This window comes from Poeciliopsis prolifica, unplaced genomic scaffold, assembly GCF_027474105.1.
Source record: "Poeciliopsis prolifica strain line A6 unplaced genomic scaffold, Auburn_PproV2 SCAFFOLD020, whole genome shotgun sequence".
Lineage (NCBI taxonomy): Eukaryota > Metazoa > Chordata > Actinopteri > Cyprinodontiformes > Poeciliidae > Poeciliopsis > Poeciliopsis prolifica.
In genome coordinates this window covers 1,353,803-1,371,662 of record NW_026562395.1, presented here as the reverse complement: position 1 = coordinate 1,371,662, position 17,860 = coordinate 1,353,803, and the positions used below count along the sequence as shown (strand labels likewise).

Genomic DNA, 17,860 nt, shown 5'->3' with positions numbered 1-17,860 from the left:
CCTCTGGCCTTCTTCCACTTCAACATGCATACATTAAGAAGTCCCTGGATGATTCAGAAATGCTTGTGGTCCCCGGCTGGAATCACACGCTCTGTTTCCTGTCCTAAAAAGACGGCCAGAGTTGGAATCTCCTATTTCACCAACTCATTTCCACTGTAGCTTTGAGCAGAAGTAATAACTAACTTATCATGTGCTCTGTGTCACACTGTAGAATGAGATCCTCCCCAAAATGACCCCAAGATATAGAGGGGAAAAACAATCTGAAGGAATTTCAATTTCCATACCATACAGGATTTCACTCCCTATTTGTCAAAGTCAGGGCTGGACGAGAACACAATTAATTTAATAAATTATCTTTAAAATGAGCTGGAAATGCTTCTGAATGACTATATAGTAGTCATTTTCTTTCACTGGCTTCTTCTGGGTTCACTCTTAGACAACAAAAAACAGCATTGAAATGCAGTAGGTCTACTCACCTTTGTGCAAAATAACTTTTGTCGTTCCCCTATGAGTTTTGCCTTATGCAGTACATTAAACACAGCACAACACTTAACCCTCCTGTTGTCCTCGGCTCATGTCGACCGAGGACAAGCCCTTAAAAAATATGTTTTTCAATTGCAGCTGCATACAGAAACTTTAATCTAACAGTCCTGCATCAGAACTATGGTGTGCACAACTCAGGGGGAAGTTTAGGCTCAAGCAATTCAAATGTGAACTTTACAAAAGAAATAAAGATAACCAAACCCAGGCCTCAGGTCAGACTGACCGGAAGACTAAGGAAATTACAGCTGGACAGGCAAACAGTATGGAATGGCATCATTGATCTCCGTAAAACTGATATCTTTTCAAATTTCCCCCCCCTCCTGTTGCCCTCGGGTTGACATGACCCGAGGACAAGCCCTTATAAAACATTTTTTTAATTGCAACTGCATACAGCAACTTGAAATCTAACAGTCCTGAATCAGACCTACAGTGTCTGATCCATCTGAGTGTTCACAACTCAGATGGAATTTTCTGCTGGAGCAATTCAAATGTGAACTTGACGAAAAAAATAAGAATAACCTCCTGTTGTCTTCGGGTCAAAATGACCCGAAGACAACAGGAGGTTAAAAGCATGATTATTTTTTTTATTTCATTGAAAAAACAGTCACAGGTGAAGCAGTTGAAGATGATTTTTATTCCATGTTTAAACTTTTTCTGAAGACAGAAAAGCAGCGAGGTACACATTGAAGAAATGCATCGTCACCCGACAAACAGAAAACACACTGAAAACACCAGTGATGCCACTTATTTCATGTTGCAACCCATGGACACATGAAAGCCATTCACCACAGAAGGGTTTTGCAATCCACATTCAACAAACAGTGTTTCCATATCCAAATGAATGCACTCATCTGATGATATACAGGGATGTAATGAGTAAAGCATGCTGCTGATTACTTTCCAGCCATCTGGAACTAGTGTAAATGATGTGGTTAGAGTTTCTTCATAAAGCCAGTCACTAGTAGATTAATTGAGTATTTCTGTAGTTGCAGCACAAACTTCTCAGGAAGCAACATGCTGTTATCTTGGTAGCATGATTCAGAAATCAGGACTAAAAAAAAAAAACTACATCCAAACCTTTCCGACAATAAGCTAATGGAATGCTGTTATGCTTTGTTTGCACAGTTGAGACGAAAATTGTTCATAGTTGCTTTCCTGTGCAGATTATGGGTTAGCCATCTTTTAATTTAATCAACTTGCTTCTTCTGAGCTGAAGAAGTAATATAATAATGTTTTGGAATACCCCAGCCAAAGTCCAGACTCCATTTGGGTAAAGATGTGAAGAAAGCCAGAATGACAATTACTTTAGATCTAAAAGTGCAAATGGGTATGAAAAACACTGAGAGGCAAAGAAGTGGGAAGATTTACTTTGAGTTATTATGTAACCCCTTTACTCTTCTTAAAACCTTTAAGGATTTCTGGCTAAAATGGAATCTAATATGGTCGTTTCATTTCATTACTGACCAATTAGAAACTATGACAAGCTATAAACGTCGCTAATGCTAATGTTAGAAATACTGAAATGTTTCTTTCAGTGAAATACACGATTCAGAAAGTAACGTCTGCCGGCATGAGATATTCTTAAATGATTTGAAATACACTTAGTACAAAATTATAAATACTAGCTCAATCGGGATGTTATTGGACTATTTTTTGTAATAATTTGCTGGAAAAGTCAGTAGCTTGTGAGACGTAAAATGAAAATATAAATGTCAACACTGATGCACGTCTTCAGATACACATACTTACATACAATGGCCAAGACAAATCTACAGAGAAATAAGCATCTGCACATTCAATATTCAGTCTGTCCAAACAAAACATATAATGTAGATTGTTATTAGTGTCACAGTATCAGAACATGTTAATGAAATTCAAAACAGCTTACAAGTCACAAAAAGAAAGAAAAAAAACTAAATTCATCTTCTCTTATTCAAATTTTGATTATTCAACAAAAAAGCTAATCCAGGTGCTACAGCAAATTGTGGTGATGACCATCGTTGCTTTTGGGTACTCTTCTGTCTTACAGGAAACCTTTTTCATTTTTATGTCACCAATAAGCATAGACCAGAAAATTAATTCATGCGTGGAAAACTCAAATTAACACAGTACCAGACAGAACAAGTGCTGTGAAATACTGTAATTCACTCTGATTTAATATTTCTAAGGAAAAAGCAGTAAATGAAGCATTTTTCCTGTTTACTTTCTGTATCCCAGTGCTTATGTTTTATTTTATTATCTTTTGTCTGTACTTACGTATTTGATGCCTACTTTTATTCTACTCTTTTAGCTGTTTTGTTAGGCTCTAATAAAAGCTTTCTGGTACTGTTCAAAAGTTTGCAGGGTAAATTCAACAAAAGCAGCAATGTTGTCAAATTGTACGAATGTTCAAAAATCGGTTTATATTAAGTAGTTTAATTTGATGTAAGTTGTAATGATTTGAAGACATTGGAATGACAGAAACAACAGGACTGACGGATGTCTCTCTTTTTTTGTACATTTGTTTGCTGAAGTCCTCTAGTTACAGTTTTCTCTGGGCATGAATCCATTCTCTCTTTTTTTTTTCACTCTGGGATTTTCCTCTTGGAAGGAGGCACCAGGTGTGCGGGCAGCTCCGAGGGCAGCTCATGTCCCTCCAGTTTCACCTTAATCAGGTGATTAGCCAAAGCAAACTCCTCGTCGTCCAGCATCCCATCCTTATCGATATCTGCCAGCTTCCAGATCTTTCCCAGCACTGTGTTGGGCAACTTTGACTTCACCATCTCCTTCTTCGCATTGGCTCCAGTCACCTTTCCGTTGACGGGGGAGAGGGTGTAGAAAATCTCGTCGTACGCGGGTTTGTCGCGGGCGACCACCCACTCTGCCTCGTCGATGCCTTCGCCGGCTCCCTCCCCGTATCCGTGCCCGAACGGACCGTCCAGAGTGCCGTCGAATGCCCCGCCCTTCACCACTGCGTTGGGCTTTTGAGTTTCCTCTTGGCGAACCAACACCATCAAGCTGGCAATGTCGTTGGCCAGCATGTCATCCACTGCCTCCAGAAGTTTGGGTTTGAGAGGCTGAAACTTGGTGAGGTCCTGAGCTTGGAGCTGGTCCTGTAAAACAAAATCGACGTAACATCATGACGTCGTCTATAACCCCATCTCTAAATTGGAACCATTCACTTGCTTTTCCGTTTACCTGCATCTTCTTCAGGTTAGGGAAATCTCCAGGTGAGATCTGATGTTCTCTCTCGATGCGCTTGTAAATGTCTCCCAGACTGCCAATCAGCTCTTTTTTCTTGTTCTCCTTCCCGAACACAGACGGCATCTCTTTCTTCAGAGAGCTGATGATGTAGGCGTGGACCTGTGAACGGAGGAGGACGCATCAACATTTTCATGGGATATTTCTGACCGGTCAGCAGTAGACACTGATTTGAGTTCACACACACAAGTTGGAGAACAAACAAAAATTATTCACAGGTAGCTTTTAAAGTTGAAACTTGATGGTGAATAATGAGCTTCCAATATCAGTCCCAAAACTTGAGCAGAAAGGTTGAAAAGAGGTTCAGGACCAGAACCAGAACCAGCAGATGACGTGGCTCCCCAAATCATTGGACTTCAAGCAGCTTGGATTCACTCTCCCTCCAGACTCTGCCACATTGATTTCCAAATAGCACACAACATATAGTTTCATAAGAAAAAAGGAATCATGAACCATTGAGTAACAATCCAAATAATTTCCTCCCTGTTGCTTCGGCATCATTTTAACCGCACTTTTTCCTTTTACTCAACTTTCCACTAAGTCAACAGTCAGCTTCTTTAGCTAGGGACTTTTTCCGAATACCTTTCATGATGATGTGGACGATAAGAAAAACGTTTGTATAATTAAAAACACATATTTTATGTGATGTAACATTCAGATTTTATGTGAATCTGAATATTTGGTTTTCATTTGCTGGAGATCATCAAAATTACACACATGAAAACACTTTAACTTTTGTGACGATGTTCTAACTATCTGTAAGTTGCGCTACACCATATTCATTATTTTATTATTTACCTGCACTTTACTGACATAAAAACAACCAGTTGCGACAAAAGCACCAAAAAGTTCATTAAGTTCAAAACATCTTAAATGTAGATAGAAAAGCCTCTGGCAGCAATCTGACCAAGAATAATAAAAATCTTCACCCAGCCAGGTTTAATCATAATAAGTCATAGAAATAGACATTATTACCATAAAAGAATGAACACAGATGCATGTGTTTGCATGCATCTGCTTCTAATTGGTGTGTTCTTAACACGCATCTTTTAGTTATGACTTCAAACCTTTGTAATGTACAATTTGTTACTTTGTTGGAATCACACCTTGGTGTTACACTCAACATTCCTGAAACTAGTTTAGTCATCCACTAAATCTTTCAGGTTTGTTTTTATCATTAGACAACATGTTGCATCAGATTTTGGAGGTTGAAAAGGGGAGAAAAATTTTTTTTTTAGAAAATCAATTTAGCAAAAGAAAAATTCCGGAAAAAAATCCATAATATTTGTTGGGTTGCCGTGTTGATGCATGTGCATTTTCCTGCGTCCGCCTCGCGTCCTTGAAACACTCAGACACACTCATCAGCTGTCGAACAGGAAAACCTCCATCAACTCTGATAAATCTGCGTGTCCGAGCGTACGCCCTTCCTCGAACCGCGACGTGAGGTTCCTACCTGACTTCCTGTTCAGAGAGGAAACTGGAGATAATTCACTCAGAGCTGAAAAACGATGTTTGTCCCACACCATTGGTTTTGCGACAGTGATAAGTGCTCCCTGTCAAGGTTAACAGCCGCGAGAGGGATGGAGGGGAACAAATAGGAAACACATGCGCATGATGCTGACATTCAGCCACGTCATTAGAGGTCCTGTTAATCTCGCTCTGGGTCACAGGGTTTGGGAGAAAATGTTCCAGATCTCTGCTGTCTCTATGGAGTCTTTCCAGCTAAAGCCTTACCTTGGCAAGTCTTGCTCTCTTGATCAAATCATTGAGTTTTCTAAGTGCCGCATTTCTGGGTAAAGACTGGATATCCTTAAATAAATCCTGCTCCTCTGCTTCAAAAAGCTTCCTGTTATCAGGGATCAGCAGCGGGTGAGACCAAAATGAGCCGATGTAGACACGGATCACCTGCAAGTGAAAAAAGCGGAAAGAAACAGAGATTTGCACTAAAAAAATGAAGCAAAAGTATTAACATTTTTCAAATATTGAAACAACCACAAACTCTGATATTTCCTGCTAGGATTTTATCTCACATACCACCACAAATTAGTGCAAAAACATCAAGAGGGAAGAAGAACTAACAATATCGAGCCATTCATAAACCACAACACTCCAAAAACACTAAATCTTAGTATTTTTGATCTAGTTTCTATTGTAAATATCTTTGTACACTTAAAAAAAGATAAAACTAACTTATAAGTAACTTTTCAGCAAGATATAGGAAATTTTTGAAGTAAACAAAACCTTAATATTAATTTAAAAAAGTACTTGTTGTAACTTAAATAATCTGCCAGTGGAACAAGACACTGTTCTCGTATTTTAAAACATCAATAAAAATTATTTTTTATTCGTTGGCTTTTAATTGAAGCAATTTTTGATATTATGTTTTTATCTATTTGTGCTACTGTCGTTCCTGTGCAGCACTTTGGTGCCCGTTTTTAAAGTGCTATATAAATAAATTTGACATTGACATTAAAGGCAAAATATCTTCTTCCACTGGCAGGTTATTTCACTTGCCGCATTTCATGTGTCTTGCTGAAAAGTTACTTGTAAATTGGTTTTGTTTTATTTCAAGACTACTAAGAAACTAGATGAAATATACTTAGGATTTGGTGTTTTTGCAGTGAAGTGCAGCTAGTGTTGTCCCACACTACTCTCCGTAATGACGTGTTGTGTGAATAATCTGGACCACCATCTTCTTTTTAAATGATTTTCACTCCATACAGTTTCAACCTTTACTTTTGTTTCACCCACAATACCAAACAAATGCATAACGTGAATGTGAATTTGCCCCATCTTTGTACCTCGGGTGTGTTGACTATTTTTCCCAGAGACCACATCAGAGCTCCGTACACTCTCATCAACTGCTGGGTCTCGATCTGGTCCGCCTTGTTCAGGACAACTCTGGAGAAAACAACAGAAAACAGAGATAATGAGTTCCTTGCAACAATGTGATAGAAAAATAGATTAATTATTTTTGCGCCTCAACAAAATATACCTCAACTTGGTTCCAGATTCCAGATTAAACTCCATGTTTGTTTCTATATTTGAAATATCCTTAAATATTATCCAGATTCCACAAATATCAAAACACTGCAAGGCTAAAATTTATAAGTTTTTTTTTTTTTTAATAGAGCATTTTGCGTCTGGATTAATTTACATGAGCTTTATTTAAAAATGTGTTACTCTTGGTTGTGTCAAGGAACGCAGCACCTTTAATGAACACTTTGTCAGTGTAGATACCGTTAAACCTCCGGAAAATAACACTTTGTGCTACGTAGTCAACCTGAATTAGAAGTTTTCTAGAGACTAAACAGGTAGAAAAACTAGCTCTACTTTTTCAGTTTGGATGGGTGTCTTTTATTCAGTCAAAGATGGAAATGTGGGTAGGTAAAATGTTAAAATCAAGCTGTGAGTTCTCAAACAAAAGACAAAGCGAGGGAAGTTATTGTCAATTACTTCATTTCTTTGGCACCAGATTTGTTTCATTGAAAAAAAAAAAAAAAAAAGACGATAAAAAAAAAGTCTGGACAAAAAAAGACCCAATTTTCCATACTTATCTGGACATGGCAAAGCAAATGCCATTCTTTTCCAGAGAGTGTAGGAAACTTTTATAAATTTGAAATTATGATCTGGGAGTTAGAGGCCTTACAGTACCTGATCTTGTCTTCGTGGTTCTTTAAGGCCTTTATCACTTCCGAGAACTCGTCAGAGATGTCCAGTTTGTGGGCATCGAACAGCAATATGATCCTGTCCACACGCTCTGCAAACCACTCAAGGACAGCAGCAAAGTCATAGCCTGAAATGAGATGAAAACAACAAACACAAACAAATTCAAATGACTGCTTGTCCTTCAAACAAGCATAGCAGGTCCAATTGTCAACTCTCAATGTGATATGAGGAAAAAAAATGGAAACTTCAGGTGATGATGGCTCGATGTTCTCCAGAGAAACTACAGTGACTGCAGATTAATGCAGACCCAAGAGAAACAAGAACTTTATTAAAACACGTTGACAGAGAAGAATGTTGTTTCTTCATGAAGGTCGAGCTCTCAACATTACACACCAACGGGGCTTTTTTGCATAAAAAAAATTACCTGTTTTAGGCTTTAAAATTAAAATAAAAGGGGACGGTATAAATCCTCACTTGATAAAAACCACCATCACTGTCCTTTACTGTAAATTAATCAGTGAGAAAATTATCATTGATGTTTGGCCTTGTGTGCCACTAGAGGACAAACATGAGGCTTACCTGACGGAGTTATACCAGAATGAAACAAAGAACATGAGGATGAAATATTAGTGAGGTGAAATTTCCACTCAACGCATAAGGACAATTAGTACATTACAGGTTAATGAGTTACACCATAAATTATAATAAGCCACAGCAACCAGCAGGAGGCCAGCAGATGTTAACTTTTTAAAAGCTGACTTTTGAAGCTCTTTCACCAAGATAAAAACAGTAACATATGAATCTAGAAGTTTTATGCCCATCTAAACAAAACAAAATTTTTCTCCAATTTTCAATTTTGGTGTAAAATCAATACTTGTCCTTTACCAAAGGGACATTTTTTACATTTATAACAGATATGAATGATTAACTAGTGTTGATAGAGCTAAGGTCTTCAACACACATAACATTAAATCTGATATGGTTTTCAGAGACTCATCGTGCTTCCTGAGTTAGCAGAAAGTGTCACCAGGAACCTGCAGAAATGGAGCTGCTGCTTGAGAAGACAAGATAGAGCAACATAACAGAATTTATTGTTCTTCACCCTGGAAACTTCTTCACACATTGGGGGGGAAATTGTCAAGACATTTTCAGGTCAGTTTTTAACTTTGAAAGGGTTCAATGTTCCTCAGCCTGCTAAACCACAAATAGAGAAAACTAAATCTGTAGCGATGTAGTTTATTTACACATCTAACATTTTACCTGAAAATGATGCATTTAAACTGTAAAATCAGGCTATTAAAGGTCAGAATAGAACTGGAAAGAACTATTTGATTAATTGTTGAAATACGTTGCATTGCTAAATATAATTGCGCACCCATCAGGATCATTGAATCAGCTTCTAGAAGAAGTAAGTGATTCGATATTTTTGGCAATAGTGTGTCTTCTACAGTAAAACATACAAGATGGGGACAATGGGGAGAGAAAAACAAAATCTAGACAATTTATTTTTTATGATACATCTACAATGTATAAAATTACATGCAGTGGTTTTCCTGAACAGCAATGAAATCTTACACAAATATAACTCAAAAGACAATTTTTCCCCCAATATCGTGCAACAAATCTGGTGAAGAACATGTATGAACTCATATCCTTTTCAAAAATCAAGAGATTTTTGCAGCTGGCTGACTCTGAGATTCATCAGATAATCTACTATACCTCCATAAGGACATCTACGCAGAGAGCTATATCCTGACAACTCCTCATCTAGACACACAAATGGATAAAGGTGAAATCTGATAACACAATCAGATTTCAGTGGAAAAAGAAAGGATGTGGACAAAAAAAAACAACAGTTGTACACAGATGTGAAATTACTGAACTTATACACAATGAATGATAATTAAATTGAATCAGATGGCGGGAACGGACTACAAAGTGGACATGAGAACAAAACACATCTGTGCTGATTCAATTGTAGTTTAAGGAAAAAATGAACAAAACAAAAGCCATAAAAATGAGCTGACACAGGGCTGTGTTAAATCAACTACTACACCCCACCTAAATAACGGTCTGTTCGTTTTCACTAATCACTCAGTCAAAGCTGTTTCTCAAGAGAAGAGCTGGAGATAATAACAGATGAAAAACTACTTTCCACATTTGCGTTTTGAGGAAACTCCAAATCGAAGCATCTAATCCCACCTAGGGTGTGAAGTAGTCAGCTGTAATCTGCAGTACTCATTGCTTGGGAATTAAATGTGTAAGAAAATTTATCCTTCTCATCTTTATGGTGAGTTTCGAAAGGCAAGTGTATGAAATACATGCATCGCTGAGATGGTTCAACGGAAACCAAAGCAGAACAAGAGCAGCTTGGGACGAACCCATCCTTCATTCCCGAAACTAACATCAAGCTTCTCGTAAGAGAAAAAAAAATCACAAAGGGCAACAGCAGTGAGCAAAGAAAAAATGAAGTTCGTCTAAAAAAAATGTTTTAAAGGAGGCGAGGCCGTGAAAGTATTTTATGGTTCTGTTTGAGTCTGTGCTCGTTTGTAAATGTTGCTGGTTGGCATGGTGAGGCCGTCACAGGGACTAGGGAATGCCAACCATGCCTCACACAAACACACATTTCTGCCTGCCTGTATTTGCTCCACAATATCCTCTCACTTTGCTGTCTGTTCTCTTCCAAGTTCATTCAGATCAGAATGAAGAGGAGTTACGTACAGTAACATCGTCTGTTCCTGTGTGGAGTTTAAAAGCTTTCCAGTTGCATCAATCTTTTAAATCCGTTCTGGCTCCACCAAGAATGCAGTGAACTCCTTTCTCTTAGTTGTGCAATGGCGTCTTCTGGTTCCAGGTCTTGCATGTGACTGAAAATGATTCCCACAGACTCAAAATCATCTGATTCGCCAGATCAGCTGCTCTGGCATCGATCCAGCGTTTGTCTGACTAGCTTGTCCACCGTTCCGTGGATATCTTCACTTTTCCATAAAGTTTAATACGAGTTCCACATGCTCCTACTAAGTCTTGGTGTCAAATCATGTGAAATAATCCGAAAGACTACAATTAATATTGAATATTACCGTAATTACAATTAGACAGCTTGTAGTTCAATGGTAAATTAAATTTTTAAATAATTTGTGTCAGAGTCAAAGTTTCACAAACTTTTGCTGCAAAGGTCACAGAGCTGAAACTTCACAGACTAATGACCTACTGTGTTATGTTAAGGACTGTTTCTCTCTGTTCAGATAAGAAACTATTTTTAATGTAAAATCATTCAAACTGTGAACAGTTAGATTGAAAACCTAACATATTTTAACGTCTGATATAACCTGCATAGTGTAATGTTTTTCTCTGGTAATGCTGGAAAATACTGAAATAATCTAGATTACTATATATATATATATATATATATATATATATATATATATATATATATATATATATATATATATATATATATATATATATATAAATAGCATCCTCCATATTTATAAAATCTATCTACACATATTCATTTGTTCAATAAATACCACAGTAAAAGGTGGTAATTTACCTCAATATTGAGGAACTTTTAATTAGTAACCCAACTCTTTCAATTGCTCAGGGAATAAAAGCAATTGTAGTGGGAAGTAGGAGGAGGAATGTGGGAAAAACAAGAAAACAAAGCATACAACTAAAGTAGATGTGTTTTTATGAGCTAGGAAAAAATTACTCACGACATAAACAATATAAAGAGACATCTTGGTGTCACAGGATCCCCCTAAAAATCTATTTATTCCAGTTTTACCAGAAACGTGAAAGTCTGTCATTCGAGACCTTTAATTTCCCTCCCAATGCAGCATTAGGGTCCTCAGCTTGTGTTTTCTGTTCACAATGACTTAAGATCTAAACCTAAGCCACATGTAACAGCTTGCTTTTTATTGGTGATTAAAGGATTTCTGCTTGTGCTGGACAGTCAAGTGAAAAGGCGGTGCCGTGGTACACATGTGAGATGAGCAACGGAGCAAAGCAGTCGTGAGGGAATTATGGTCTTTGCAGCTGTGGTTTACTATGTTTACGCATTTAACCCAAGACAAACTCTGTGTGTGTGATTGTGGTTTCATCTGCAGTTCTGCTTGCTATTTAGGAAGTACTTGAGGAGGGAAAAAAGGCATTAAATCACATCAATTTGTTTCAGGGCTGCAGAGAAAAAAGTGTGCATGCGCGTGTGCCAAGAGTGAATTCGAAGCTCATCTTTTTTTGTCTCCGCTTCCTGCTCTTTGAAATGAATGAGGCATAATCCTCCTGAAAGCAACAGCTAAAATAAACAAAGAGACAAGAGTGTCCAAAGGAAATGCTGACACTGGCTTTCAGAGATCAGTGGGACTGTGAGCCTGCAGCTGAGTGGGTCCAAAAAACTAACAAACACACACACATGCACGCGCCCACACACGCAGCAACATAAACGGAGGAATATTTAAAAGCTCGAGAGTGACAAGTGTGTGTCTTACCCCGACTTATCCTCTGTTTTTCTCCAGACAGAATTCCTGGTGTGTCAATCACACTAATGCTTTCCAGCACAGGGTTAGGTAGCTGCGCGCACACAAACCTACACACACACACACACACAGAGAGAGGAGAAGGCAGCGACGTTATACCAAATCAGGACAGAAGTGTAAAGTGTTCTTATAACAAACACTCTCCCACACTAGGACACCTCTACTTCTCCTTTCTCCTCTTACTCGTCTCTCTGTTTGCTCAGCTGAATAAATATGAACACTTTAGGGGTCATCCCCACAGCAACCCCCTCTAATTCAAGCTCATTATTCTCTTTTTCAGCAGTAAAATATCTGCGACAGCATATCTGTATAGTTTTTCAGAAGGATGGCAGTGGATTGGGTAACACAGGCACCCATTTAAAAGTGTCTAAAGAAAAAAAAAGTCTGAGCCATAAGAGGAGGGAAATTCAATCTCACAGGAATGTGGAGAGCTGGTGTGGATTCTCGTTGTTCTCTCTTAGCTGCTGCAGTCTTTCCCTCTACCTTTACCTCTAAATAACATTTTGCTTGTCCTGAACACTCCTCCTAAGATGTCAGGCAACACCTGCACCGTGTTAATCAGCAACCTCACTGAATGTGTGCGTGTGTTCGCTGAACCGCAGCGCCTACCTGTTCAGGAAAGCGTTTCCAAACGCGTTCAGCTTCCTGAAGGGCTTCTTGGGGTCGACCACTAAAGCGTTCCCGGGGATGACTCCTTCGGTGTCGCCGTGCATCACCGCGATGAAAGAATCCGTGGTGGGCTCTGGGCCAATCCGCATTCCGGGAAAATCCTGCTCCAGCAGGTAGCTGCAGGTGAAATTGAAGGTCTCGGTGTTAAAACTAAACGAGATGAGGGATTTCTTCAAACAACCCAACAGTTTGCTAAACTAAATCAGCCGTATTTCCATTAAGTGGAACTAGGCTTCCAAGAAAATGCTACCAGAAAGAACAAAGAACAGTTGTGTGGGACAAGGCAAGGCAAGTCTATTTCTCCTTCACGCACCAATGCATTTGGTGTTTTATCAAATGCATTTCAATTTCACTTAGCCTATAGACATCACAAAGACTAAAGCTGAGGCAACACTGCTCCCATCTTTCTATGTGCATTGATATATTTAAAAATGTGAGTTAAGTGGGTCTAAATGTGACAAAGGGGATGAATGCAACATCAAATCCCATCACGTCTTTAAAGCACGAGTGTTTTCAAGAGATTTCATCCTGGATAGTGTTTGTATATTGGGATTAGGAGTGGGCAATTTTGATTTAATGTCATGATGCATTTCAGTAAATGACGTTTAAAGTGACACACAGTCACAGCTATATAAGTTACCAATAATGCCCTGTTAGCGCCCCAAGTTGTCAGATAATTACTAGCAAAACTAGCCTATAAGTAAGGCCAGGCAGGCGGTCAGCATCACCTTCAGTTTCTGTGTCAAGCAAACCAAAGTAAATGAATCTTTGTCAATGTAGATTGAAGAACTGAATGAAGGAATCCATTGCTAAAACATGTGACTCATAGTTGGATCAATTTTGTAGCAGTGGTGCTCATGAGTAGTCTACATGGCATGTGAAAGCACAGGTGCATCAACATAAAAAAAGGACAAAAACAAAAATCAATGGAGACTGGATTATCTGGTATCTGGTTATCTTTTTCTTTTTTTGCGGCATCATGTGTTCCCTTCTCGCTTAATTAAAGGGCAATTTTAAAAGTGTTGCAGGGTACAAAAAGTTGTGACAGCCAAGGTTTAAAATGGCATAAAATACTTAAACATGTCATGTGTTTTAGACTGAATTCTGAATTGTTTTTTTTATTTTAAACGTCACCTTTCAAACTCATGGAGAAATCTTAAGGTACTTTTCAAAATTCTACAAGTATTAGAAGATTTTGTCAATTGGAAGTTGAAGAGTTACATGTTTCAAGTGTAAACTGGGATCTGTGGAATATTTCCATAAGATTATCTGACGCACAGCTTGCCAGAGGTGCCTGGTAGAGCCATCTCGATGTACACGTGCCTGAGTAGCGCGAATCCTCCTTTCTATGGGAAAGTTGTGCAACATATTCACAGATCCGTTGCTCAACTACAAGAATGATGCATGATATTCAACTTCACACAAGTACAGCATGTGTGTGCAGTTATAACCTTCATGTTATTCCAGATCACCTCAGCTAGAATTCTGCACTTGGACTACAAATTTATTTGAAGACTCACAGCAGCATGTTTCATAAAATCTGCAAATAAATCAAACATTGTGAGGTTTAAAGGGGGGGGAAAAAGGCGCGTTTAATCACACAAACACGCTGGAGATTGCTTGATCTTTGACACAATGCGAGGTTAAATCAATAAATTCAGCCTAACGATGAGACTCACTGGGCTTATCTATGAGATGAGGAGCAAGGAGGTACATCAATGCCTCATTTTGCAAGAAATGTTGCTTTGCAAAATATGCAAGAGTTGCCGGAGCAAGAGCTTAGACCACACAATACAAAGCAGTTTGTACATTCTGCATTGTGTTGTTAAAATGCTAGTGGTGTGGGGTCAGGCAGCTGACCCATCAGAGACTGAGGGGGATAGAGAGAGAGAATTAGACCTTTATGAGGAAGATGAGAGGCATCAGCCAGCTGAATGTCTCCATGTGTTGGAGCAGGAAGCCACTAACAGCATCATCTCTCTGGCTTTCAAAGCTTTACCTCCTTAATTACCCACAGCGCTCTCTGCAAGTGTGTGTGCAGAAGCTCCTCGGCTTAAAAGAGGCTCGACACCATGCTGCTAATATTGCTCAGCATAACACATTAATTCCAGGGGTCATGTGCTTTGATAGACCACAGAAAACGCTTTTGAAGCAAAAACCTAACATCTAACATGACCTACTTTGAATTTTTTAACCTTAATAGCATAGCATATCTGAAAAACCTTGATGAGAAAACTTCTACAAAAACAGGAATGGTTCAATATTTGGATTTAATAGGTTAGTGTATCTCAATTTTTTTTCTTTTTCTCAAAAGAAAAAAAAAACACTTTCTGCATCTCCATAAAAAACAGCTCATACCTCTCATAGCCATGATGTCAAGCTGTAACTTTAAAACCCAAATGACCCAAAAGTCAGTATGTGACTGACTGAAAAACTATCAATCAGAGATTCTCCTTGTTGGATTTGATCTGTGATCATCAGATCAGAAACTGCAAATTGACTGAAAACCCTGACATAGCATGCATAGCGGGCATTTTATCCCAAAGCATTTGATCACAGTTGTTCTACATAAGGAACAACGTTTTTATCAGAAGCTATTTTCTGCATGGTACATTAGCATAAAGATAAGATGCAAGGAAAGAATGCTGTTCCATGCAGTGATGCTTCCAGATGCGAAACATTTGTCTGCGCGTGTGTTAAACTTTTTTATAGAGTACATGCAGTCTACAGAGGTTCACCACAGGCCCTTTGTGCTACTTTAATCGTTCTATGTTTCATTTGTGATTTTTACCAGTGTGGTTTGTGCACAAGAGTCTGCCTGGGCGTGTCAGCCTCTCCCTGCTTCCATCTTTCTGGTTTCTCCTGCCATATGCATTTCATCTTTCAGCCAAACGAAGTCTAACAGGAGTGTGGCTGTATAGTCTCACCGTATGAAGCTCGTCTTTCCAGTGGAGTACTGCCCCACCAGCAGGACCATCGGCTTGTTGTCAAAGTCAGCATCCTCCAGCGCTGGAGAGTGAAACTCGTGGAACTTGTAGCTCTCCTCCAGCGGCAGGAGTTTGGTCTTGTAGAGTTTTTTCAGTCCATCACTGACCGTCTGAAAGACTTCTGGCTCTTTCTTCCTCCGGTCGTCGGTTCCAAGCCAGCTGAACATTGCTGCAGTTTACCTACTGGTGGTCTAATTAGCAAACTTCTAGGATGAAGGTGGGTTGGAGGGGGAAAGCCAAAAGAAAAAAAACAAACAAACAAAAAAAAACTTGAAGATCAAGGTGAGAGTGTTCAGCTTTTTCCTAACATGCAGGTTCAGAAATTAAATGTAGGGAGATATTTTTGCATATATGACCAAAAAAAAAAAAGACAGATCTTATGAAAAAAATTGACAAAACCAATACCAACAAAAATGTTATGCAAAGTTAATTTATGTCACAAAGTGATCAAGTAAATTAAATGTCAACGTTTAACCTGCACTGAATGAAGTTGATTAAATAATCTGGAGGTTACTTCATTCAATTAAACAGTATATCAATTTATTATCACAATTCAAACCGCTCCCTGGTCGGGCTCATTGGTCCTTCCAGCTCCAGGCCACTAATGCTACCCAACACTGCTTTGAATGAGTTTGTTTTGTTTTGTTTGTTTGTTTGTTTACTAATCTGCGCGAGTAAACAAGCTCCACTGAGAAAGACGTTATTTATTCTGCTCAGGCACTGCGCACCGTTACCGCTATTCAGTACGATCCAACAGTTAGCAGAGGAGTCCCAGGAAGGATGTGGCTGTCTGTCAGTGTGCATCCACCGTCATTGTTCCGCTTCTCCTGCTCTTCTGCTCCCAAAACAACCCGAACCTCCTCAGTCAGGGTCCGCGGGTAATTCTGCTGCTTCCCGAGACAAAAAAAAGACAAGCTAACTGTTTCTGCTAGGCGTTATTTTTGTTTCTTTCCCTGTCACGCAGCAAAGCTGAGTGGGGCAGCAGCTGATGTCCTGCAGCCCAATTTAAATGCCGAATGACGGAGACGGGCGAAACCTGACCCCCGGCGGAAGTGCTCAGCTGCTGGCAGCGCGAAGCTCGACCCACCGCGGTCCCCGCCCAGTGATGGTGATGACGATGCGGAGCAAGACGTCCCGGACGGCGCCATGTTGGATGGAGAGGAGTCGGAGGGAGAGGGGAGTAAAAGCACACAGCGCCACCTAAAGGTGACATCGGAGTATGACCAGAGCTTTCTGGAAAGATTATTCAATGAACTGTTACCAATGTTGCTATTAAACATAACGTCAAAAAGTGAATATATAAGCTGCTTTTTTTAAAACAATCTTTTAAAAATGATTCTAGAAGTCGCCATTTCATGTCATTTTCTAATATCCCTGGTGTTGTGTTATATTGAAAGATACGGAGGCAAAAAAAGTGATAAAAACATCCTTTAAAAATGATTCCAATTGTTTGTTTTTTTTCCAACATCTCTACCAGAACCTACAACAGGTCAGGAAATGAACATTTTCAAGCTGGACAATCTAACCAAAACAATTAAGCAAAAGGCGCCAATGTGTTGACATTCCTATCTGATGTACTGTATAAGGCATGTACAATTTTTTGAAGTCATGATGTGGGTAGAATTTATTTTTTTTACATCGTGTGTAAGTTGTGAGACAGTTTGCACTGACTGATGGCACTTTTTTAAAATTTTGTTGTTCCTGTGACAATGAGAATAAAGACTTTTATCTTTTAGAACAACACTTTTTGTTCAAACTGCAGTTGATCCAAGACAGGCCCTGAACGTAATTGGGTCTTGCTTTCACCATCAAATCTCCAACCACACCATTAAATAGTTGTTACATATTATGCTTTTGAAATGACTGGCAATTAGAATGATTCTTTCTGAAGTGTTTCCATATTTCAAGCACTATTAATCCAAGGGCAAATTAAGTCGCATTTCCTTTTATTTTAAATATCAGCCGGAGGTTCCCACCAGCCCTTGGATGCACAATATGAATCTACAAATTTTTGTTGTTTCTTGCTGCCTAGTTTATCAGAAATAGGGCTCATTTTAAATTCACACAATAATCTTCAAATTCAGCACGTGTTGTCTGTTGTTAATTTCCTTGTTAGATGCTCAATGTGGAAACAAATAGATGTTTCCACATTGAGCCTGGTTAGGGGATGTATGTCCCGACTCTTAATTCTGCCACCTAAAGCTTGGGGCGATC

The 17,860-nt window shown here is 39.0% G+C and overlaps 1 protein-coding gene across 5 annotated transcripts; it reads right to left on the bottom strand.

The window, feature by feature from the left end:
- Nucleotides 1-1,154: 1,154 nt before the first annotated feature.
- On the bottom strand, nt 1,155-16,623 carry ehd3 (EH-domain containing 3). Of its 5 annotated transcripts, none has more exons than XM_055044332.1 (9): nt 16,375-16,623; nt 15,587-15,852; nt 12,600-12,776; nt 11,943-12,040; nt 7,438-7,579; nt 6,585-6,684; nt 5,518-5,688; nt 3,721-3,885; nt 1,155-3,635 (listed from the first exon to the last, which is right to left on the bottom strand). In XM_055044332.1, the coding sequence occupies exons 2-9, from the start codon at nt 15,811-15,813 to the stop codon at nt 3,108-3,110; spliced, it is 1,608 nt and encodes a 535-aa protein (XP_054900307.1). In that variant the 5' UTR covers nt 15,814-15,852; nt 16,375-16,623; the 3' UTR covers nt 1,155-3,107. The 5 variants fall into 5 exon arrangements, with proteins under 5 accessions (XP_054900307.1, XP_054900302.1, XP_054900305.1 ...); XM_055044327.1 differs by having other exon boundaries at nt 15,587-15,849; XM_055044330.1 differs by having other exon boundaries at nt 16,381-16,623.
- Between the last annotated feature and the right edge of the window lie 1,237 nt (nt 16,624-17,860).